At 35.1% G+C, this 25,508-nt stretch overlaps 3 protein-coding genes across 3 annotated transcripts; 2 read left to right on the top strand and 1 right to left on the bottom strand.

The window, feature by feature from the left end:
• The first annotated feature begins 1,200 nt into the window (after window positions 1-1,200).
• On the top strand, window positions 1,201-2,292 carry LOC120154059. The gene has a single exon (XM_039165911.1). It carries the CDS (start codon window positions 1,201-1,203, stop codon window positions 2,290-2,292), a length of 1,092 nt encoding a protein of 363 aa, XP_039021842.1.
• A 2,841-nt stretch (window positions 2,293-5,133) lies between these two features.
• LOC120153814 (galacturonosyltransferase 8-like) lies at window positions 5,134-7,471 on the top strand. Its single transcript, XM_039165685.1, has 3 exons — window positions 5,134-5,408; window positions 5,585-6,832; window positions 7,105-7,471. The coding sequence occupies exons 1-3, from the start codon at window positions 5,250-5,252 to the stop codon at window positions 7,378-7,380; spliced, it is 1,683 nt and encodes a 560-aa protein (XP_039021616.1). The 5' UTR covers window positions 5,134-5,249; the 3' UTR covers window positions 7,381-7,471.
• Window positions 7,472-9,190: 1,719 nt separating this feature from the next.
• On the bottom strand, window positions 9,191-11,113 carry LOC120153860 (dimethylnonatriene synthase-like). Its single transcript, XM_039165729.1, has 2 exons — window positions 10,140-11,113; window positions 9,191-9,998 (listed from the first exon to the last, which is right to left on the bottom strand). The coding sequence occupies exons 1-2, from the start codon at window positions 11,070-11,072 to the stop codon at window positions 9,369-9,371; spliced, it is 1,563 nt and encodes a 520-aa protein (XP_039021660.1). The 5' UTR covers window positions 11,073-11,113; the 3' UTR covers window positions 9,191-9,368.
• Window positions 11,114-25,508: the final 14,395 nt, after the last annotated feature.

A 25,508-nucleotide genomic window follows, 5' to 3' on the forward strand; every position in this document is an offset into this window, starting at 1 on the left:
GGTGTTTCCTCCAAACTACGCTCGACATTCTCCTCATCACAATTTTCTTTCAACCATAACCAAGCGGGGAGAAGGGTACTTTGGACAACGAAGACATGGAATAAGTAAATACCTAAGAGAGATGGGGGAATGACATTCCTGGGAAAGTAGGAAAACAATACCACTGCTGGTATTCATTTTTTCCCTGCACTTGGGAATGTACTCCATCCAAACATGGGTATGTTTACCTGGAAAAAAAGATTACCAGCAGGAATGAAATATGACGTGAACCAAACGGGACCTAAAGGTTTCTCTTCGTGACTTGAAACATTTTTTTAATCTTTGCATAGTCGGCGACAACATTAATTTTAAAGTTGATTGTCGACTATCAATATTCATTATTATTCTTTTATTATCTTATATTACAATTTTCTATTTATCTTTACATTTTAGTTCTTCAATAACTTTTTTTTCTTTATAGCATGTTTTCTTTTCTTTTTGGCATGCTTTTGGTCTTTTTATGGGTCGTTTTTTTCGTTTTATCCTTTTTCTCAATGTTAGATTTAATGATGTATTGACTAATCAATATGATATTTATTTATCCAATTAATCTTCTCTACTTTAGACCCTCATATTGAATTTGGGTACGCGATTACGTACGTGGATAGTCTTATCACTCACTTGACTCTGATATGTAGTAATGGCTTCATCCAGATTAACAAAGTCCTTCATTTTTCTACTATGTCGCCGTATTTTACCAATTCGCAGACCGGCAGTAATGAATGGAAGTAGTTGGTTAGAAATCATGATTCCATGTGGATTTCTCCTAGATTGGTTCCAGAAACTTTCATGACAACAAATTTAGGCGTAATTTCAATGGAGTGGGAATCTTCCGGTAAGAAATTATATTAATGTTCATCTTCTACGTGTATATATAACAATCCCTTGCCGACTATATACACGAAATCATAGCTGATTAGAAACAGGAAAGGCACACAAAATTTCATCATGCGTGGTGGTTATAGACACGATAAAAGTTTCCAAAGTAGCTTTTGTTTCGTGTTGGTTTTACCCCAAATTCTTCCCTTCATTCACGCCGCTCCCACTCCCCAGTTTTCATTCACTTGGGGAGTTTTTTCACTGCCCATTTGCTTAACTATATCAAACAAAACAAAACCAAGAATTCTTTGTGTTTTTGCTCGCTTGATTTCGTCATAAAAGATGACCGAGTTTTCTGTGGCTGTTGCCAAGAAGAAAACCCAGTTTTCAACCCTTTTGCTTTCAAACTCCATGCTATTCTGCTCTTACATTCTTTCTAATCCACTCTACTTTTCTTACTTGGTCTTCTTCTCTCCTTATCTCTTCAAGATTTTCTCTTTTCTTTCGCCGCTCTTCGTCACCACTTCCCTTTTGGTTCTTGCATTATTTACGGCATCAAGGTCCCAAGTAGTTGACGATGGAATTAATGGCTTACCATGCTTGGAAGAGCTTGAAGCGTATAAGATCGTGTTTGAAGCTTCAACCATCGAAGAAATTAGAGAAAACCCAGATGGAGTTTTGGAGACGGAAGCCATTGTTGATTGCTTACAAACTGTTGATGAACTTGACGATGCTTCGGTTCACAACCCCAAAACATTGACGAGTGGTGCTTACGATGAAGAATCAGGGGATATTTCACGTCCGGAAACTGTTCGGGTAAATGCCGTGGTGAAGATATTTGAAGAGTTTTTGAAAGGAAAAGACGGGGTCGAAAACTTATCGTCTGAAAAGGGAGAAAAAGATGAGGAATCCGAGGCAATGGGGAGCAAAGTAAAAGATTCGGAGGCTACAAGAGGAACTAAAAATGGTGGGGAGCTTGAAGACAGAGCAATGGTGAGTTCCCAAAGCATTAACAACGAAGCAACGGAGTTAAGTTATTTGGGGTCAATGAGGAAAGAAAAAGAGTGGAAGAGGACATTGGCATGCAAGCTTTTCGAGGAGAGACACAATGTGACGGCGGCGGCGCTGGATGGAGGTGGTGAAGGGATGGATTTATTATGGGAAGCATATGAAAGCAGTGATTCCAATAAGTTGAAGCTTAAAAGCGTTGAATGGAAGAAAGGAAAGAAAGGTGGCAATGGCATCGAGGACGACGACTACGAGGAAGAGTCGGATGGTGATTTGTGCTGTTTACAGGCACTCAAGTTCTCGACAAGAAAGATGAATTTGGGGATGGGGAGGCCTAACTTCGTTAAGATCTCCAAAGCGCTGAAAGGGTTTGGGTGGTTGCACCATGTTGGTACCACCAAGCATGCCAAGAAAGCCTACTACTGAATCTTCACATTTTGCTTTTATTTCACGCTCGATGAGATGTATTTTTCTTAGAATCACCAGTAAATACGGGTTTGGGTGTTAATTGTAACCTCTCGTTAAACGCCCTAGCATCAACTAAAACTGGATCGTGCATGGCCATGGGCCAGCAACAACCGAACGGTGGTGAACTCACCAATGGCAGCAGCCATTCACGTTGCCACGGCTTCATCCACTCATCGGAACGAGTCATCTACGATTAGAAACGCGGGTTCGGGCCGTGTGCTTTATCACTATCCTTGAAATCATTGATTAACTAAAGCGAGCTTGTTGTAGACCCCCCTTATTCAGTTTGCATAATAGAATTCTATATTATTACAGGCAGTCGAATGGAAGTCTCATCTACAAGCTACATTACATATCATTCATCTCTTATATTCCACGTTTGTCCTTTGGTTTGCCGCTGGGCATCCAAGGCATCTCAACTGTTTAATTATGGATCTTTGATAGAAGTCATCATGGAAAATTTTCACTCGAATTGATCTAATCAGTAATCACTATAATGGTCGTTGAAGTGAAACACGTCTGTGTTGCTCTCTTCAACGATAATTTTGTTAGGAAAAAATTAATCATTAATTATATATCAACTAGAAAAAGGGACTAATCCTTTTATAAAAGTAATAGATAAACAAAATTGTTAAATTACAATTATTCTCTTTAACCATTTAAGTAATTCACTCCCTAAAATTACCCCACTTTTGCATTACACACGATATCAACTTTTTGACCTTAATTCATTATCATCGTAGATATAATGGATCAGCCATTTCATTAATAAGGCTAAGAACTACTAAATAGGCCTAAAAACATTTCGCTTCTATCTTAAATTTGGTGTCTTGAATATATATGACAAGAACCATGTGGTTATAAAGAAGACATGGCTTCGGGGAAATGAAAAATTCTGCCCTACATTTCTCTATTCTCAAACAATGCTCCGTCCCCTTAGTCATGTGTGCCAAAATGCACCCATTTGTTTCTTTAGTGGATAACTCTCCTAAAATACCATGTTTGTAAAACCTATTGAATTGTCTCAGTGGTTAAAACAATTTTTTTTTAAATATTTGAATTCGAACAGTTATATTTGTAAGATATGTGAGCAATATAAATAATCAAGAAAGATTATAAACAAATATTACCTTATAATCACTCAATTTATTCCAAAAAAAAACATGCTTCCTGCTAACATTATTATTGAAATTATGTATTTTAGTTTATATGTATGAATTGGACACAAGATTAATGTAGTAGAGAAAAATAAATGTATTTAAAAGATAAAAATAAATTATTAATAAAAGAAATAAAAAAATATTTAAAAAATATATATATATATTTTGGCACAAACTGAGTGGTCTTCATGATAAAGAAACGGTTATCGTTTCTTGAGAACTGGGTTCGAATACTGAGAACGTCAGAGGTGTGAGCGTCAAATGTTAAGAGGTTATAAATTATTTTGAAACATATATTGTCTTGTACTTACCTAGATTGATAAAAAAACAATTTGACATAAAAAAATTAAAATTTTAAAACACGATCACTTTCGGTCGACCACTGTATCTATGTAACAAGGGGAAAGTGTGGTGAAATAAACGGTGGGTGCAGACTGCATACTGTATAGCCCATGGAAAATGTCGGTGCAAATCTGAATGGGCTTCTAGTCTTCTACATAATTGCCTGCTTGGAATAGTCTAACATGATTTTTTTTAACAGAAAGACATTGTTAATGTTTTTGACATTTGACCATACTTCCACAATTGGTCTCTCAATCTGATTATCATCTTTAAATGCTTAAGAGTTTAATTTGTCGTATTTAATTATGGCTATCAAATGTTTTCAAAATCCAAATATTAAATAAAATTGTTATTTATATTGCAATATAATATTCAATGCAACATACTTGGTTTGGTTGGTTGTTTTCTTTTGTTTGGTTAGCCAGGGTCTACGAGCCTCCGAGTTGAATACCAAATTGTTTGTGGGTAAATCACTTTACCTGATTCATGTTTCATTTTGATCATTTAATTAAAAAAATTTATTATTAAGTTATGTCTATTTTGATTATTCGATTGTTACGTGTCTAGCGTCATTTAATTTTTTTATTGTCAAAAAAGTCTCTTGAACATCCTTTTCAAACTCTATTTGATTCATTGATATTTAAGTTATTCTCTTTCAAATTCGGATTATGAGCAAATTTAAAAGGAAGAAAGTAAAGTATATCTCAGTTTTACGTTGATCAAATAATAAAGATGGTATATCATAATAAGATTAATTGAAACATTAATTTAAATTTTATCGATCCTCGAAAGAATTTTAAAAAAATCAAAATAAGAATAATAACAAAGAGATAAAAGAGAACGCGTTGAGACAATTTACATAATAAATTATGATAATCTATAATTGAACGTCGATAAAGAAGTATTTTAGCCATTAAAAGAAAATTAAAATTTTAAGAAAAAATAAAAAATCACAAAACAAAACACAACGAATTCGTAAGGTTGTTAAACACTTCGTGATAATTGATCAAAACATAAATAATTTAAAAAATTAGAGATAATAAAATTTAATAAAAAATAATTTACAGAAATAAAAGCATTTTGATTTTTGATTCAATTCCATTTGGGGAGTCTTGGTAGTATATAAAAGAAGAGGAAAAAAGTGTTCACACGGGATCCCGCGTTGCCGCCGCATTCCAAGTGGCGCACAGCTAGCTTTCGCTTATCGCCGACTAAAACGAAATCACAACCGTTGACCTCCCGAAACCACACCCTTATCATAAAAATCTCACTAGCAATCATCAGAAAGTCAAACTCAGAGCCCAAAATCAACACAAATGCAGTGAGTGAGAGAGTGCCGTTGTGTTTTGGCCGTTATTTCCATTTTCTTCCCTTTTTTTGGACCGTTTGATGCGCCGGTGATTAATAGGAAAGATGCCGAATCCCCGTACAGCAAGAAGCGGCAGCGGAGGAGGTTTTGGATTTACAATTAGATTATTGGCTTCTGCAATTACTGTTGCAATCTGTTTCTTCTTTGCACTATCGTTCTTCTTCACTTCCAGCACTCACTCTCCTCATCTCCAAACCAACTTTGTAAGTTGTAACTGACTTTCTCCTTATTTTTAACTGAAAATTTAACTCGATTCCCCCCCTCCCCCCAAAAAAAACTCATTTTGTTATTTAAACGATTAATTAAAGAAGGAAAGTACACGAGAAATAAACATTGCCAGAATGACTGATGGAACAGTGTCGTTCCTTTGTGTTTCTAGGGTTTCTCCACTGGTTCCTTTGGAATTGGATCCACGAGGAGGTCCGTTTTGGCAATTAAATCGGATCCGCTCAAGCCCCGACTGGATCAGATCCGGAAGCAAGCCGACGACCACCGCTCTCTTGCCCTTGCCTACGCCTCTTACGCTCGGAAATTAAAGCTCGAAAACTCAAAGCTCGTCAGGGTTTTCGCTGATCTATCACGAAACTACTCGGATCTCATTAACAAGCCATCTTATCGGGCTCTCTTTGAAGCCGATTCACTCTCCATTGACGAGTCGGTGCTCCGGCAGTTTGAGAAAGATGTCAAAGAGCGGATTAAAGCCACCCGCCTAATGATCTCGGAAGCAAAGGAATCTTTTGATAACCAACTCAAGATCCAGAAATTGAAAGATACGATCTTTGCCGCCAATGAGCAGCTGACAAAAGCGAAAAAGCAAGGCGCATTTTCCAGCCTCATTGCTTCCAAATCAATCCCTAAAAGCTTATATTGTTTGGCAATGAGATTGATGGAGGAACGGATCGCACATCCTGAGAAATATACAGACGAAGGGAAGCCGATTCCTCCTGATTTTGAGGACCCTAAGCTTTATCATTATGCCATTTTCTCCGATAATGTACTTGCAGCATCCGTAGTGGTCAATTCAGCCACAAAGAACGCCAAAGAGCCATGGAAACACGTTTTCCATGTGGTGACTGACAAGATGAATCTCGGAGCAATGCAGGTTATGTTTAAGTTGAAAGATTATAATGGGGCACATATTGAAGTTAAAGCAGTTGAGGATTATAAGTTTTTGAATTCATCTTATGTTCCGGTGTTAAGACAACTAGAATCGGCAAATTTGCAGAAGTTTTACTTCGAGAACACGCTTGAGAATGCCACTAAAGATACGACTAACATGAAGTTTAGGAACCCCAAGTATTTGTCTATCTTGAATCACTTGAGGTTTTATTTACCCGAGATGTACCCCACATTGCATAGGATCTTGTTTTTGGACGATGATATTGTTGTGCAAAAGGATTTGACAGGGTTGTGGAAGATCGATATGGATGGGAAAGTGAATGGGGCGGTGGAGACTTGCTTTGGGTCTTTCCATAGATATGCACAGTATATGAATTTCTCAAATCCTTTGATTAAGCAGAAGTTCAACCCCAAGGCTTGTGCTTGGGCTTATGGGATGAATTTCTTTGATTTGGATGCTTGGAGGAGGGAAAAATGTACAGAGGAATATCATTGCTGGCAGAATCTGGTAAGCTTTATTCGCAACTCTTTAGTTGTTTGATTGATTTATTATGCCATGCTTGTGCTATTTTTGGTGCTTGATTTATGCTTATTGGATGCTGCGCCTGCAACCTTTTTTCATAGTCTAGCTCGTAGCTTGATTGTCCTCTTTCAAAGCTTAAAGCATATGAAATGAGAATAAAACTGTGGACATGCCTGCAGTAGTTGTTCTTTAGGATGTTGAATTATGTTGTTCTTTGTGGCTTCCTGTGGAAATTTATGGATGCCTGGATTTTGCAGAACGAGAATCGGACTTTGTGGAAATTGGGAACATTGCCTCCCGGTTTGATCACATTTTACTCCACAACGAAACCGTTGCACAAGTCTTGGCATGTACTCGGACTCGGCTACAATCCAAGCATTAGCATGGATGAGATTGGCAATGCCGCGGTGGTGCACTTCAATGGTAACATGAAGCCATGGCTTGATATTGCCATGAACCAATTCAAGCCTCTTTGGACCAAGTATGTGGACTATGATTTGGAGTTTGTACAGGCCTGCAATTTCGGAGTCTAAATAAAAACATCATCGTTGAAGCTTCTGTACCGGTAATATGCTACAGATCTAGATTTCAACAAGAATTTCATTTCAGCTTCTGCATTTTCTTGCACGTTAATTCAGGCGACCTTATTCTACGTGGAAGAAAATTAACATATATTCTAGTATAGCATACTTGTCATATTAATTTTAGAATGTATTGTTTAAAAATATTCTGCAAATGTTTAACTGTATAAAATGATCGAAAAGAGTTTTGTTGATAGTTTGCCAAAAGCATCATTTGATTTGGAAGTTAAACCAAAATCGATGGCGTTGTTATTCTACGCTGGGGAAAACAGAATAAGAGATGTTTGATGTTTCATTCTTATCAGAGACGCTTCTACTGTTTTTGATATTAAGTCATTGATTGGTTGTTTTCCCCCCTATCCATGCTGAATGTTAAAGCTCTTATTAACTTGAGTCACAATTCAATTGATTAAATTAAGAGCTTTTATTTTTGTTGATGAAAAAAAAGTATGATTGTGATGGTCATCGGCGGTTCATCTTTTTTGGTTTGAATAGATAGTTGTGATCGGTCAGCTGATGAAGAGAAATTAGAGAGTAGACGGGTTGGAAAAAGTAATGAACAATCTTCAAGAGAAAGAAAGCTAGTGAGAGAGAAATCTCTTCTGGAGTCTTGTGCGATGACTTATATATTGATATTTAGGGTTGATGAGAAGTCGTACGCGTATAGATATGATTGTCGGATAGTAAATTTAGTTTCACATGAGTTGTCAATAATTATGTCAAAAAATTGTAGCTGTAGCTGTCTGTAGGATATATAAACTTTCGAATATTTTGAGGAACTTGGAAGAATATATAGTTCTGGAGGTTTAGAGGGGCTTCGATGCCTTAACACTTGATAGGAGAAGGAATATATAGTTCTTGAAGAATATTTTGTCGATGGTCGTCCAAGACCAATGGAAGAATAAGCGAAGGACACGAGGGTAGCAAGAATCGACAGCCATGAAAGATTGTGGAAGTTGGGGATTTGGCTGAGAATGATATGGATGCATGCGGAGAAGACCATTGAAAGGGTTGTTTCATGTTTGCACTTCACATGTGGCCATGCTTGTGGAAGCAATTTGACATTTCGACAGCCCTGATTTCAAGCAATATACGGGACCATAAAAGAAACAATTAATAAAACCATTGTCGGTGTGAAATTCCAACAATTTATGTGCAGGAGAATTTCAAACTTACACCATCCTAATTGATGCTATGATAGTGTAAGGTCCGCAATAATCGCAATTGCATATGCTATAAACTCGACACGATCTAAAACGCAGCTGTAACAGCAATTTAAACAAGTTTTCTAAAACTTCGATTAATGATGCAGTTCTAATAAAAGTTTTAACCGCGGTAAATTTATATAAGGTTAGTATATACGTACATAATAAGTTTTACAAGTTTTTAGATAATTTAACTAATTAAGTTTAATGATTTTAAATCAAGGATAATTCATTTTTTCGTAGAAAAATCTCATTTCTTACTATTTGTTTCAATCCTTCGTTTTTATTTATCCAACGATTAAAAACATTCTATACTAATATATTTAAAATAATATATTAAGTGAGTTTAATTGATCTTATGAATTTTAATAATCATAAGTAACCAATACAATTAATTTAATCGACACCATAACCAACTTAATCACAAAAATCCAATTGAGCTAACCGAATCAATTGGTTAAATCGAATAAGTTGATATAATAGACTAATACTCTCCTCTAATTACACATGAGAATTGAATCCTGAATTTTATGCTAATATAAATTGATTTCATAATATTTACTGCCACCAAAGCAAAGATTCTACTGATAAAGATATTGCACCTTTTACAAGTACAGCATAAGCTTGGATTATATAGGTTCTTATTGGTAAACACACTAAATTGGACATTATTCAATTTATACAACTTTATATTCTAAACCTAAATTTTAAAATGAAGTTCTCAAACATTACCACCTAAAGGCAATTGTAAAGCTCCGGACGAAGGCGTGGGTTGAGGACAACATCAAGAGGATTCAGCTTGGGTAAGGCTAGCCCCAAACCTTCTTTCATATCCACTGCCATCCCATCCGCCGTCCTAATATGAAATCCTTGAATCAATTTTGCCACCGTCAAGTGAACAACTTGTAGCCCAAACGTGATTCCGGGGCACGATCTTCTACCGGAACTAAATGGCATGAACTCGAAATTTTGACCCCTGACATCAAAATCAGCATGCGTCGTCATAAATCTTTCCGGTCGGAACTCGTCGACGTTTTCCCAAACTCGCGGGTCTCGATGCAGTTTCCAAAGGTTGACAATCAAACGAGTCCCTTTCGGGACATCGTAGCCAGCAATGCGGCAATCTTGCGTGGCCTCACGGATTCCCGTAATGGGACCTGGAGGATATAAGCGTAGGGTTTCCTTGACAACGGCTTGTAGGTACTTGAGATTCTTAATGTCGGATTCTTCAACCCACCTTTCTTGTCCTACGTGGTGATCCAGCTCTTCTTGAGCGGCCTTTAGAACATTTGGGTGGTTAAGCAGTAATGAAAGTACCCATGTGATTGTGACTGATGTGCTTTCCCCTCCTGTCAATGTAAGAATCTACAAAAAAAAAAAAAGTTTGTCTAGTCAGATTCAGACAAAATATGAGATAATATCGTGATTCTTAACGGTATTGAATTCGAACAATTATGTCTCTAGTTTATGCGTTGTTAGTGATTAAGAAGAATTATGAACCGTTACCAATGTTGTTGCTTTTACAATGGTGTCCCGTGTATGCCCTGAAATTACTGTATCCTCCGGCAGATAAGATAACATAACGTCCATGAAATCACTTTCAGAGGTACCCTGATTTTCCCTTTTCCTATTTAGATGTTCTTCGAGCCAAACATTGATTACCGAGTCGAGTTCCTTTGCTGTTTTCTTCATGGAACGGATATGGCATTGAATATCGAGGCATTCGAGGAACGGCAGAGCATCCGCCAGGACGAAGATCCCGCTGAGGTACAACGTTTGCTTTATGGCCTTCTGGTACCGCCACGGCTCGCTGTTTACTTCCGCGTAGTCGTGGCCCGAAAATCGCTTTCCGACGAGCATCATGAGGTTTACATTGAACGTCAAGCGTTCCAGCGCTTCGCTGATCGTCACTTTGGCGATGTTCTCGGCACCTTTTGGTGAACAAAGTCCGTACATATCTTTGATGAATAAATCCATCTCGGAGAAACGTATGTGCTTCAACTTGTCTAAACGATGGCTCGAAAGAAGCTCGACAGTGACCATCTTCCGGATGTCACGCCAATATTCTCCGTACGGGGCGAGTGCAAAGACTGCGTTGTTGTAGCCCATGTGCCGACCGGCGGCGATGCTAGCTCGAGTGGCAAGCGTTCGGTCATTGGTGGTGAAGCAATCCTTGGCGATTTCCCAACTGCTCACCACCAACACTCGGTGGGTTCCGAGTTTGAGTGAGTAGAGTGGGCCGTGTTTGTCCGCCATTGTTGCTAGCCTCTTGCAGAGTGTTTCTTTCCCAGTTAGAAGATGGAGGTGACCGATGAGTGGCAATGAACCGGATGGTTCCGGGATGCAATCTTTCTGGGAATTCTTTGGCTTTTTTCTCGATAAAATATATAAAAACAGCAACAAAAGTACAAACGATAAGATGTAAGGGTAAAGATCCATGGCGGATTATAGGAGGTGTCGACGTTCAAGTTTTATGCTCAAACTATCATTGTTGCTCTACCTATTTATAGCAAAGGGAACCACCATCCCAGTTATACAAAATTTGATTTTCTTTTAAAACAATTGCTACAATTTCATAATTTAAATATATTTTTATATGATTATTCATGCAATTATTGGTTAGTTATATACATGTCAAATGTAAATTCATAGTTATGCAATTATTAATTAGTTTGGTGATTATTATTTCTTGGTTAGCGGACTTAAAACGGTACCGCAATCTGCAAATAAAATGGTACATCTTAATAAAAAAAAATGGCACAAAAAATTGTTACCATCAATGATTTGGATAGACTACCCAAATATGGGGAAACATTATTAAGTATAATAAAAAATCGATAAAAAATTATAATATTTCCTGTTGGACATAATATAAATGGTAATTTTTAACCTTTTTTCGGTTAAAACGAAAAAGTTATATTATTTATAATATTTTTTGTTATCAAACGAAAATGTTATTTTTTTCATAATATTTTTGATTTAATCAAAAATATTAAAATAATACTACGTTCAACAAAAAATATTATATTTTTATCATATTTTCGATTACGCCCCTTTCATGTCGTTTATTAACCTTAAATTATACGGTTATACATTAGAACTTCCCCAAAATATGTGATTATCATGTTTTTCCTTTTTCTTTTTGGCCGAAAGATATTTTGAATCTCAATTTTAAATATATATATCATTTTAATTCTTAAATTTTTTTCTTCTCTTCTAACTTCAAATTTTTAATTTATTTTAACATAAATCAATTGACAAATATTGTCATTATTAATACAAAACTTTTAAGTTTTTTTGGTTCACAGAATGTAAAATTATATTTAGAAATAAAATTATCGGCATGTTATATAACTTAACATATTGCTAGGAATGTTATATTATCTTATTTGGTTTTTTTTACAAGAATGTAAAATTACAATGTTTAGTTAAAGGAATATAAGATAAGAAAAATATATGTTTTGTCAAATTGTCCTTAAGATATATTTTATTTTTTAACAGGTTGAATTCTTAGTATTAAAGTCAAAATATTTACATGAAAGATCATATAAAATATAATTTTCTATTATTTTAATTTATATATTTTTAATAAAATTTATACATAAATAACTTGATATATATTTTATTTTCTTAAAAAACATAAACATACTTACATTAGTGTAATTACATGTTTACTTTTAGGTGCTAACGTATTGGAAGTTATACTTACTTACACCGGTGTAAGTATGTGTCAATTGTTAATTTTTATTTTATTTTATTCATACTTCATGTATGAATTATGCAACAAAAAAATTATATCAAGATATTTGATAAAAATAAAATATTTTATGAAATTAATATATTTTTTTACTTTTTAGTATATGCATCATATTATTTCTTTTATAATACTGTGTTATTTTTTGTAGAATAAAGTTATATTTTTTATACAATGTCTAAATTATATTAATTTTTTGTACATTTAAATTATAAAAACTAAACACTTAAATATACTTAATTTTATATTTTTTTATATATCAACTAAACTAAATTATAGTCATGCATGAACCAACTTTTCTCAGTAACTAAAGGTCGTTGTTATTCTTATAGATCACGAGTTCTTTATCCAATAACTGTAACAGGATGATTGAGCGATTATTATTAAATAATTAATAGTATTTAAAACATAATATTTCATAATCGATTTAATTTAATAAAAAAACTAAATTACAGCCATTAATGAGAACACATATTCATGTTGGAACCATAAAAGAATCTGGGTCCCATATTTTATAGATAAAATTTATTTGTCAACAAAACCAGCGCTCCCCAATAGGAGAGAATAATGCAGATTTGGACAGGCGATGGTTTATTTAAACACGTAGGCAAATTTGGACCTGTGATTCCAGCGTGAAACACGGATTTTCGGCGTTTTTTAAAACAAAAAATCATCGGTGATCGGTATATTTACCGATCTAACACAAATCAAATTATATTTTCCGATCTAACATCCTTTACAGTAAGGCGCGCCCCTGCAAAGCGTTATACGTTGATTTGGCGCCACGTGGGGTAAGACGTCCCCTTGCAACGAGCCTTATGCTGATATTGATATACGTGGGTATAACGCGGCCCCTGGGACGCGTCTTACGCCACATAGGGTATAGCGCGGGTCAGGGGCCGTGCCTGACCTTTATAATTATATATAGCACAGGGCATGTACCGCGCCTTGTATAATTGTTACAACTTTTCTCGGCTATAAATATCATTCTCCCCCGGGTTAAGTTCCTCACATCTCTACTCTCAACTTATAAATTAATACAATAATTCCGTCAACGAGTCAATAATTCAGACAATTTTCTCATATTTTATTCAGAAGTTCGTGCGATTTTTCGTTATAAGATAATTTTGTGATACTTTTTTTATTATATTTATTGTTTATTATGATTATTTGAAAAAATATTATACTAATTGTTGTCAATTAATTTATGTGTTTGTAAAATTAGAAAGCGGGAATATACGTCGAAATAGTTTTACGGTACAGGTAATAATATAAAGTTATATTATTTAAATTATTTACATTTATGTGTAAAAATTTTATTATGTTATATTTTCGTTCATATATTATTTATTTAATCAGCATTGTTTCAGTTTTTTTGCAGATATAATATTACTGCTCTTTTAAACTCAAAGAATGGTGCAACTTTCAGCTATTATTTATTATAATGGTGAAATTCGAGAAGATGAAACCGGCGTTGTTTTTGTATCAAATGAGCGTGTTAAAATATCATTGAAGAGAAACATAACTCTTGAGGAGCTGGTAACGAAGATTTCGAGGAAGATTCATGTTGGAAGTAGTAGAAGAATATTGTTGTTGCAGTACAGATTTCCAACATCATTGTTGCCATTAACTTTTACAACGTTCGAACTTTTGAACAATGATGATGTTGAAATGATGGTTGAAGCTCAAAGTAATTATTTAAACGCTGATATTGAGATATATGCAAATTTTATTCAAATGCGTCGTTCGGGGTCAACCATTAAGCTCCCACTATAGGCTGGCTGAACAAGTTAATCAAGTTGACAGCCCGACGACAATAATGTGTAATGATTTTAATGCCATAATTGGGAGACATTCATCCGCAACTCCTTACGATATGTACCGAGGTGGGTCGGCGAACAATCCGTATGACAACATCGCGTCCAGTTCAAGGGAATACATTCATCTGCAAATCCGTTTAACCTTAATATGGAGATGACATCGACGCAACTATCTGTGCAGTTTCCATTTGACACGATGGCTTCAAGCTCCAGTGGAGGCATTCGACTGCGAGCTTTTTCGATCTGAATGTCGATATGCCTTCCAATTCAAGGGGAAGTCGTGCAAGTAGTAGGTTCTTTGACCTAAATGTGAGAGCATGGAGGAACCATCATCTCCACCAGAAGAACCGCTTCGTGAGCCTGATGCGGATGGTGCTGAGACTAGACTATTCATTCACCCAGAATCACAGTAATTCAACTCCGATGATGATGAAGATGTGGATGAAGTTCCAGCAAATGTGACACAAACTGACCCTCCAACACACATGTATGAAGCTGATTATGGTGCAATGTATAGGTCAGAATTTGCGGATATGCCTAATCTTGGTGACTATGGATATTACTCATCAATAAATAATGGTGAGTTATATTTAGGCATGAAGTTTTCAAGCAAAGAATAAGCGATGATGGCTATAAAAAATTACAATATCTGTAATTTTGTTCAATCAAGAGCCGACCGCTCCACGATAGAAAAATATGTATGCTACTGTGCCCGACGCGAAAATGGATGTAATTGGATGGTTTACACGCAGGTTCTTGCGTATCGAAAAGGAAGAGGAAAAACAACAGATGTGAACTAACAGTATACAACGGTCCTCACACATGTTATGCTGGAGAGGTCAACCAAGATCATCCCAACTTGGACTCTGAAGTGATATGCCAAGCTATCATGCCCATGGTAAAAACAATCTCTTATATAGCTGTTGTTGTGTTGATTTTAACTATACAATCGCAGTATGGGTAAACTGTCTCCTATAAAAAAGCTTGGTTGGCAAAACGAAATGTCATTGTCAAACTTCATGGCGAATGAGATGCATCTTACAACGAACTTCCAGGCTGGTTTAGACTGGTGCGGAGGTTGAATCCTGGGACAATTATGGACTTCGAAACCTCCTATGCATACCATAATGATCGAGTTCTCCGCGATCGATGCCAATTCTACCGGGTTTTTTGGACTTACCCACAGTGCGTTAATGATGTCAAATACAGCAAGTATGTGGTCCAGATCGACGGACTTTCTTGTATGGAAAATACAAGCAATTTTTATTATTGGCAGTTGTCCAAGATGGCAATCGCAACATTCTTCCAGTTGCTTTTGCTCTTGTCGAAGGAGAAGATACAGATTCTTGGGCTTTTTTCCTCCGAAATTTACGTGCACGTGTTATCATGAGGGAAAACATCTGTGTCATTTCAGATTGCGGAGCTAGGATCAAAGAAGTAATGGAGTCTTTGGGTCCAATGTGGCAACCACCCTTTGTCCAATATAGGTATTGTCTCCGACACATTGATGCGAACTACCATAGAAGGTACAAGAAGAATGATGAGCGTCAATTAATTGTGTGCATGGGTAAGTGAAACTGATGTAGTTTGTTTTCTTTCGATCGTTTTAATTTTGCAAAGAAAGCAAGTTAGTAAGTTATACATTTTTTGATCAGGTTACGAACTACTTCCTCAAATGTTTGAATTAATGCTTCAAGATTTGCGGGCGAAGAACGATGAATGATACAATTACATCAGCCTCAGCGATAAAGAAATATGGATGAACGCATATGATGGTGGATATCGATATGGACACATGACGACCAACTTGGCAGAGTCAATCAATTCAACTTTAAAAGGTGCACGTCACTTACCAGTAGCGGTTTAACACCCCCAACCCGAATCCGAGTCTGATGTGTCACATTGACTTTTTAAAACATTTACTTGTATAAATAGTGAGTAATTTAAAACTTTTATAACATATAACTTATTCAAAACGTTTACAGAACTATTCAGAGCTTATACAATTCAAATCTTTTAAATACATGCCAACTAGACTTTTATACCATAAAATACATTTAAATCATCTATTTTCTGATCTGAAACTTGGTAAGGGAAAATGCTGACTTGACTTGCACCTCAACAATCCATAAGCTTGTAAGAACCTGCGTGCGAAACACTCACACGCTAAGTCTATGACTTAGTGAGGCGAATAAATATATAATGTAAACTCTAACTTGTAATCATGTAGGAACAACTATTATTATCATATCATACACATCATATCAAATCATCTCACTCATATGCTTTTCATATAACAATTACATACATATCATCATTTATGTTTTTATCCTGCTCCTATACTATTATACTTCATATCTCTTATTTCTTATTCATATGATCTCTTACATTCATATTCTATAACTTATAACAAATTCTTATATCATCATATATAAGTCATTTATACTCACTCACATATACATCAACATATATTCATGTAACAAATACAATAACCCATATCACACATATATCATATCATGCAATTCATATACATATAGCACATACATTGATTTCACAATTATCTCTTTATTAGCCTATGTACACATGTGATAACTATAGATATGCGAGTCTATTGAGGTTGTGCACTATGCTATCACCACAGCTCGTATAATTCCCACTAGGGGCCCGTAGAATTTGTCCCGTAAGACCACTATGTCCCGAAGGACCACTATGTCCCGAAGGACCACTATGTCCCAAAGGACCACATAGACCCTCGACTCTTGGCATGCCAACTATGCCTCTAGCTCTCCTAACACTTACATGGGTATTCTCTTTTATATCGTTTCACATAGTCATATCTCATATGCTCATAGCTTTTATCATATCGTATCTCATATTCATATAATAATATGATTCACTTTCAAGTATCACATATACACATTCATATCACATGTTCATATAAACTCATAACTTCTTTCACATGTACATGTAATCAGGTAGCTTCTTTTCAAGTAGTTCATGTCACTTTTCATATCATTCATTCATCACATACATAATCTCTATCATATATACATTTCTTCACTTATCTTATAGTTATGTATCATATTACATAATTTAACTTATATCATATTATCATGTGTACATATATCATGGACACTTAACATGTATCATATAAACATTTATTCACTCATATCATTAACATATGTAACAATCAATAACACACACATAACATATCAAACATATGCTCATATTAATGAATTCATGCATTCTACTAGAAAATAGACTTGTCACAAATCTTATTTCCATTAAACATAATACACTATCTAATGTGCACTCACATTGGCTTCACTACGTTCCAATCCACTTTTATGATTTTCCTCTTTTCGATCGAATCTTAACTTGACAATTGACCCGGATTTGTTAGTGCTCGATATCTATATAATCATATATTGATACATATCAATATCCAATTGATAAACTTTAATCTATCATTTCATAAACTAAATAATGATTTATTCTATTTCCCATTGAAGTGCATCGGTACATACTACAGTGCATCGATGTATCCCTTAACAGGTGCATCGATGCACTACCCATGCATCGGTACACTATATGCATTCGATGTTTTATTATCAAGGAGGTGCAACGATGCACTCCTTATGCATCGATGCACTAATTGCATTTGATGTTTCTTCTTTAAAGGGTGCATCGATACACCTTGCCCAGAAATTGTATTTTAAGCCCGAAAATCCATTTAATTTAACTCAAATGCTTCATATTTCATCCCCTTTCATATTCCTAACTTACATATACATATTTGCACTCATTTCTACTCAATAATCACTTCTTTAACCTCCATATCCTATTCTCCTTAAGAAATTCAAGAATCATACCCAAATTTTTAACATGTTACAAATCCAATTCTAACACTTCATACATATTAATTAGATTGATGACAAGTCAAATTCACTCTAAAACCTCATTAAAAACCCTCTTTCAAGATTTCACTTATTCCTCTATTTTCTTTAATTCTTTTTATTCTCTTCATCTTATTGTTTCAAGATAATTTAAGCTCTCCTTAAGCTTAATTATCACCTAATAATCAAAACTCAACCTTAAATTTAAGCTAATAATCAACAACAAGAAATCTTACCTTTGCTTGAGCTCTCACGTGGAGGAGGAGAAGAAGGGAGAAGAGTTTTCCAGATAACTCTCCCCACAAGCTTATCTCTTAATAAAGAGATAAGATAATTATCTTTAGATAATAAAGACCATTTTGCCCTTAATCTCCTTTAATAATTACTAATAACTTTCAGGAAATATCTCCACATAAATCATTGAACTATTTAACTTTTCTTCTTTTATCCCCAAATTCTAAAATTTTACAATTTAGTCACTAACCCGGTATTGAGGATGTTACAAGCGGTTTTGGTAAAGACTATATATTTTTATTTGGGGGTGTTTTTTGAATCTCGGGGGACAAACTCAAACCTGGATGCAAGGCGGTCATGTCTATCACCCTAATTTAGTTGCAGATATACAGAAAAAAAATTTATGCATCAAATGGAATGTCTGTAACAAGCTTCTCTAGAAGGCATGAAATGTTTCGTGTCACAGAGTTGTCGCAACCTCTTTAAGGGATTGAATATGTATCGTTAAGAGTAAATCTAAGGGACAGAACGTGCGACTGCGGGTTTTTTCATGCTCTTAAGTATTCATGCTCTCATGTGATAGCAACTTGCTCGCATACACGTCAAGACTATAACCATTTTGTGGATCCAATATACCTACTATCTGAAGTTTTTAAGGTATACGAATTTGAGTTCCCCCCATAGGTAATGACAAAGACCCTGATGAGGTTCAAGATTGGCTTTCGATTGTACCAAATCCGAGTTTATTGAGGGAGCGCGGTCGTCCAAAATATAATCGAATTCATTGCGATATGGATATTCGAGAAAGATCTAGACAAGACAGAAGATGTGGCATTGTAGAAACCAGGACACAATAGAAAAACATGTCAACTTCTGTTGCCATCAAGTAACAATTGATGAAGAAATGATGTATTTTTTTTATCAAATAATAATTCTTGTACTTTAATTTGCATTTACTTCAAGTTAATCTCATTCGATAATCGCTGATTAAGATTAAAAAACGATACAATAATACGAGATTGGACGTTTGTGTTATATGTGATTATAATAAAAGAGATAGTAAGTGACAAACTTAAGAAAGTTATCGAACAATTTGGTATTACAGAATAATTTTAAATACAATAAACTTACAATAAGTATTAAATGGTAAATGATAACCAAATTACAATAACTGATATTAAATGGTAATAAACAAAATTAACTGAAATACATTTAAAAAAAGTCAAACAAATTTAATAAAATAAAGTAAGTATTAAATGAGAAATAAAAAAAATTACAATTAAAAAGTCCAATAAACTAAATACAAATATAATAAAAAACAAAATCTATCGATGTCTGCAACGCGAATGTGTTCCGCAGGGCGGTGGATGTCGGTCTCGAGGAGGATTTCTTCGTATCACTGGTTGTGACTCCTCGCTGTCATCACCATCATCATCATCGTCGTCGTCGTCGTCGTCGTCCTGAGTAGGTACATTAGGTTGATGAGGAGCTGATGACGATGAAGCACCTCCATATAATAAGGACCCTGGAGGTGTATGACTGACTATCCCACCGGCCTACGAAAATTGGGAAAACTCATAAAACCCAGACATCGCTGAGTGTGAAAATTGTACAGGAGATGTCTGTGCTGCGGCCATGGGTGATGAGGCTGAACCCGCTAAATATCCAGTATATGAACCCCAAGTTAGATCTACAAACATAGACCCATAATAGCCTCCAGGAGGCTTCATCTGTGACGGTGGCAGCAGCGGGGTCATAAAAGCATGTGAAGACGGTGGCGACGATATCTGGTAATAGAAAGGCGGTGGCGGCATCATATATGGTTGCGGTATGTAAGTCGTTGGATACGGTGGCTGCTGTGAAGGTCATGTTGGTGAAGCTGATGATGAACTGGAAGCACCTGCTCTCCGTCTACGAGTTGGGGGATGATGGTGTGTGTCGGTGAACGTCTCTGTCGACGTCGCGGAAAGGTCTGCCCTCGTGCATCCTCAGGAAGCAGAAACGGTTTCCCGTTACTGTTGAACCACTCGTAATAACTGTCAGCAACCATCAAGATGTCATCAAAAATAGGCTCTCTACGGGGAATGTGCTGATGTCGATCCTCCCACAACACGACCCACGCATGATGCCTCACTAGCCAATATGTATCTGTCTTGTCTCATCTATCTGTGCTATGCAACTCGTCCATATTGCGAGGTGCTTCCGAAATTGGTTGAAAACAACCAAATTGCCAGAGCACGCGATCAGTGGAGTTCCACTCGACGATCGCATAACAGATCAAGGGGACCATCGCCATCCAAACATCTGATGGGCCCCTCAACTCAGGTGGGATCACCGCCCTCACATCATCAGTAGAATATGACACTCTTTCAAACTAAAACAAATATATATAATTTTTATCAAAATAATAATCTAATTATATAACAATAATCTAAAATCGATTTTTAAATATTAAAATTCATACTTGTGTGCCAGCCTTCTGATCGATTAATACCCTAATTTTTTCTAAATCATCAGGTAGCTCCTTATGATTTTTCCTATAAGTATACCACCTATTCAAGAAAAATAATTTCTTATTCACTGTATAAAATTATTAATATACAAAATCAGTTTTATAATTACCTCAGGAGTAGCGGAAATATGAATGGGTTCTTGACAACGGGACATAAAAAGGCAATCGATACCATACCCAAAACTGCAGCAACAGGAGACATCTGCCGATAGCATTACGCCTGTAGTCAATGGCTCAACACATCTCCCTGTACAGGCAAGCCAAACTGTCGAGTCCCAACTGAGTGATCCGGCCAGATGAAAGTCGCCAAGATGTTGCAACCACATACAGTGAACTTGGTTGCGCGATTTGTCCGGCATCAGCAACCCTCCTATCAGCTGCAGTATGTATGCCCGTGCATACTGTTTAACTTCATCGTCAGACGCGTCCTCGATCAACTCCCGAAAATTGGCATCTAACCAATTTGACGGTATCCGTCCACCGTTAAAATTTTCCGGGACACGTCCTAGGCTAACCCGACACAAAGTAGTCCAAGAACCAGAAGTTATTCCTGATATCACACCTCCATCCACCGGAAGCCCCAGGTGCATAGAAACATCCTCAAGCGTGATTGTTCACTCTCCGCACGAAAGATGGAATGTGTGTGTCTTTGGCCTCCACTGCTCTACTAAGGCAGAAATAAGGTCTGGTTCTATTTTACAGTGACCCTGATATCTACCTAGGTGATCGAATTCAACCTCTACTAAATACGACATTACACGAGTAGGTATAACTAACTTAAGGTTCCTAATAAAAGGATCTAGTATACAGTCTCTCTCCTAAAATATAAATAATTACACAAATTAATTTTTAAACTAAGAATCATGCATTAAATTAATTAATTAATTAAATTAAAACATTAAAATGTTATCATATCAGCAAAGTGTCAAGATATATGATTTTTATACAACCAAAGTAGACCGCCTTCTATTTTATATCTGCAAAAAAATTAATTAAATAAAATATTAAACAATTAAAATAATTAAATAAATTACTAAAAAATACTAAATATAATAAAATATACCTTAATAAGATAATATAAGAGTATTTGAGAGAAGTTGAGAGGATTTAGTGTGATGAAAGTTATTGAGAATGGGATATTTGTAGGGAGGGATGATGGGTGTGAACGGGCGGGGGTAATTTTACTAATTAAGGGTATAGCACGGGCCAGGGGGCGTGCCTTACCTCACGTGGTGCCAAATCAGCGTATAGCACACTGCAGGGGACGCGCCTTACTGCAAAGGGTGTTAGATCGGGAAATATAGTCTGACCGGTGTTGGATCGGTAAATATACAAGTCACCAGTGATTTTTGGGAAAAATGCTCGGATTTTCTTCATCAATGGTCTACCAAAATTGAACTTCGAAAATGTTTACATATAATTCATGGGTAAATGACAATTATTTTCCTAAAGCTTGTTATATAATATAATTAACCCCAATTTTGATATAAATATATTTAGTCCTTTTTTATTTGAAAATTATCTATTCACGCCCTTATGTTCGAAGAAAATCTCATACATCCTTCAAGTTCTATTTACTATTTTTTAATACAAAACTATTATGTATTTGTTTTTATTTAACATGTATTTTCGATTTACTTTGTTTATATCTTTAATTACAAAATAAAAAATGTAAGGGTAAATTAAAAAAACATAGACAAAAGAGAAAAATTCACTATGACAAAAAAAGATATTACAATATGATTTATGACTAAACATAATTTAGAGTTTAATCAACTTGCTTCTAAATCATAATCCCTAGTATTTATTTATAGGTATAAGAATTTGATTGCAAAATAACATGCATAGAAAGAAATATACTCAAACTGAACTTTCTACTCTTAATTAGCATAAAATATAAGGAATATAGTTTTATACTGATTTAATAGGTTCATACAATACTCTCAGACATTTGTCCTAGAGATCCCCTAGTTTCTTTGTCACTTGTCGTGATATTTGGGTCCGAGACATTGGCACAAATATCTGCTAAAGAGATTTTATGCAGAGTGTGGGCTTGTCAATGCCACCAATTTGGCCCATCATTTGGATAATGATGTGGAGCCCGTTCACATTGGTCGTGCAGAAAAGGAAAATGACATCATATCCGAAGATGATCACAGGAGCTCGGTAATTATGGTAAGAGATAACAAATCAATAGAGATTATGGAGGATTCTTACTATATCTCGTGTTAACGCTTATCAAAGGAAAGAATCCTACTAATTGATATAATTAGGTAGGATGTGATTGAGTTTCCTTAGTTAAGAGAATATCTTATAGATACAATCCCTTAATTTGGGGGATCATGTATTAATTGGGCAGATCTTAGTTGTTGATGTAAATCGATCTAGGTCATTGATTGAGAGGGAGCTCAACTATAAATAGAGAGCATCTTCTCCTCATTTGTATTATCTAGTTTTATTCATTCTCTTTGGATAGTAATAAAACTCTGATGCATTTGCTCTAGTTCTTTGTTCGTTATTCTCTTTCTACTTGTTGCCTCTCTTGGTGGCTGAGAGTAGCCACGCTTGTATTTGCACTTCCACACCATAGTCCAACTTTGGTAGCTTGGAGTAGCCACGTTGGTGTTAAAGCTTCCACATCATAGAAGCTTGAGGATTTGGTTCCAATCTTGGTGAGTTTGCTTACTAGGCTTGGGTAAGACTTACTTAGTCGCAGAGAATACCCAATAGTGTCAAGAAGCGTCTAAGATCGCACGTCATGTCAGACCTTAACTTTGATATTACGACAATTTGGGTTTGAAGGTTCTAAGGGCATGACAAGTGGTATCAGAGCGAATCGTTATGGGCAGAAAACGATCGTTTCATACGTGTTTGGTGGATGTGGTAAATCGAGTAAGTTAAGTTTACTTATTGTTCAATCAATTTGCTTTTATAGTGAAGTTGGCAAGGATTTATGCTCGAGCTAGTCAGGGGTCATTGAACTAGTTTGAGACAAAGAGTGAGAGAGGCACAAGAGAAAATGAGTTTCCACATGCAAAGGTAAAGAGAGCCATGGTGGGAAACAAGAAGAAAGTTTGATGGGCTCGAAAGCATCGTCAGTATCCAAGCATGGGGATGCCATGATAAGTTTGCAAGAAATCCTTGAGGCGACAAAAAAACACCAAGAGGAGTTTGATCTCGAGGTTTAGAAGCTCAAATCTGGAGCTCAAGGAATGTTCGAGCGAGGCATTATGTTCACTCATGAAGACGAGTAGAGTCTTGACAGGGAACAAGAAGAGGGACTAACAATAGACGAGAAATGAGCTTATTTGATGGAAGATTTTGTTTTCCACGCGGAGAGGCTCATCAAGTTGGAGGAGATATCAACTTCGTGGGAAAGGAGGGTCATCAAACTTGAAAAAGCTGAGAAATATGTCAAGGAAACCCAGGGTGTTGTGAAGTTCCGCCTTAATAAATTGGATATCTTAAATTTAAATAATTCTATTTACAAAATATAAATATATTATCGATATATTAAAATTATAAACATATAGTATTTTATAATTAAAAAAGTTTAAAAAGTTACACAACAAATTCAGTGTTACCCAATTGGTTGGGGGGTTTAAACACTTTCCCATGGGACGTCTAATCAGCCGGACTAAGGCTACATATCTCTTAATAATTTATTCATATATTGAATATTTTTCAAATGGTTGAAAAAATTAATTGTACCAAAAAAGAATTGAAATTATAAGTCTAATCAATTTGATATGTAGTCTGATTATAAACATATTGATTTCCTTGTGCATTTTTTAGTGAATATACTAAGATAAAATTATGATAATAATCAATTGTATAATATATTATCAAATTATATATATTACTATACTTCGTAATGAGAGTATATGACAAATAACTAATAGTTGATAGTTGATTTCAGTAGTTGGTTTGACAAACTGATTTGATTAATTGATTTGAGAAATTGGTTTGATTAACTATTTATATAGAATTATTTGATAAAATTTAGCTGATAGTTGATACGAGTAAAATGACAAATAAGGGTATGATACATTTAGTTGTTAAGTACATATATGTTTTATAATACTTTAGTCTTTATTGGGGTGAAATTATTTAGATAAAATGTTTTTGACAAGGAAGTAGAAATTACTTAAGAAAATCAATGAATATTTTTAATATATTTTTTAAATTTAATATTTACAAATATTAACCCTGTGAGATTAATGCATACTATTAACTTTGTATAAAATATCAACACCACATTTTTTTTACTTTCATATTTTGCTTCATTTGCTTAACTTAAATATATTTGAGAATCTACAACTAAAAATAGAATAATAAAATAAAATTTCACTAATTCATCATTAGACATTACATAAAATTCATTTTACACAAGTTCATTGAAAATAAATTTTACATAAATATTTAAGAAAGAGATACATATCCAAACAAGTAGTAACAAATAGTTTTTATGGCAATGATGTAATTATAAAAATGATAAGGTCAAATATTTCATTTAACATCTTATTTTGCAATATACTATCCTAAATCACTGGATTTTTCGATGTTTTCATTTTCAACTTATTTTGGAAAATAATCTCTTTCAAAAAGGAGTTTACCAAACACTAAAAATAGAGAGTTTAACTACTAATCAACTATTTA

The sequence above is a fragment of the Hibiscus syriacus genome, unplaced genomic scaffold (assembly GCF_006381635.1).
Source record: "Hibiscus syriacus cultivar Baekdansim isolate YM2019G1 unplaced genomic scaffold, ASM638163v2 tig00111105_pilon, whole genome shotgun sequence".
NCBI lineage: Eukaryota > Viridiplantae > Streptophyta > Magnoliopsida > Malvales > Malvaceae > Hibiscus > Hibiscus syriacus.

Bases quoted from the DNA above. Each gene is read 5' to 3' on its own strand.
- LOC120154059 (XM_039165911.1), top strand. From the start codon at position 1,201: ATGACCGAGTTTTCTGTGGCTGTTGCCAAGAAGAAAACCCAGTTTTCA.
- LOC120153814 (XM_039165685.1), top strand. From the start codon at position 5,250: ATGCCGAATCCCCGTACAGCAAGAAGCGGCAGCGGAGGAGGTTTTGGA. The intron at 5,409-5,584 runs GTAAGTTGTAAC...TTGTGTTTCTAG, and splicing joins CTCATCTCCAAACCAACTTT to GGTTTCTCCACTGGTTCCTT. The intron at 6,833-7,104 runs GTAAGCTTTATT...TGGATTTTGCAG, and splicing joins ATCATTGCTGGCAGAATCTG to AACGAGAATCGGACTTTGTG.
- LOC120153860 (XM_039165729.1), bottom strand. From the start codon at position 11,072: ATGGATCTTTACCCTTACATCTTATCGTTTGTACTTTTGTTGCTGTTT. The intron at 9,999-10,139 runs GTAACGGTTCAT...TTTTTTTTGTAG, and splicing joins TTGTAAAAGCAACAACATTG to ATTCTTACATTGACAGGAGG.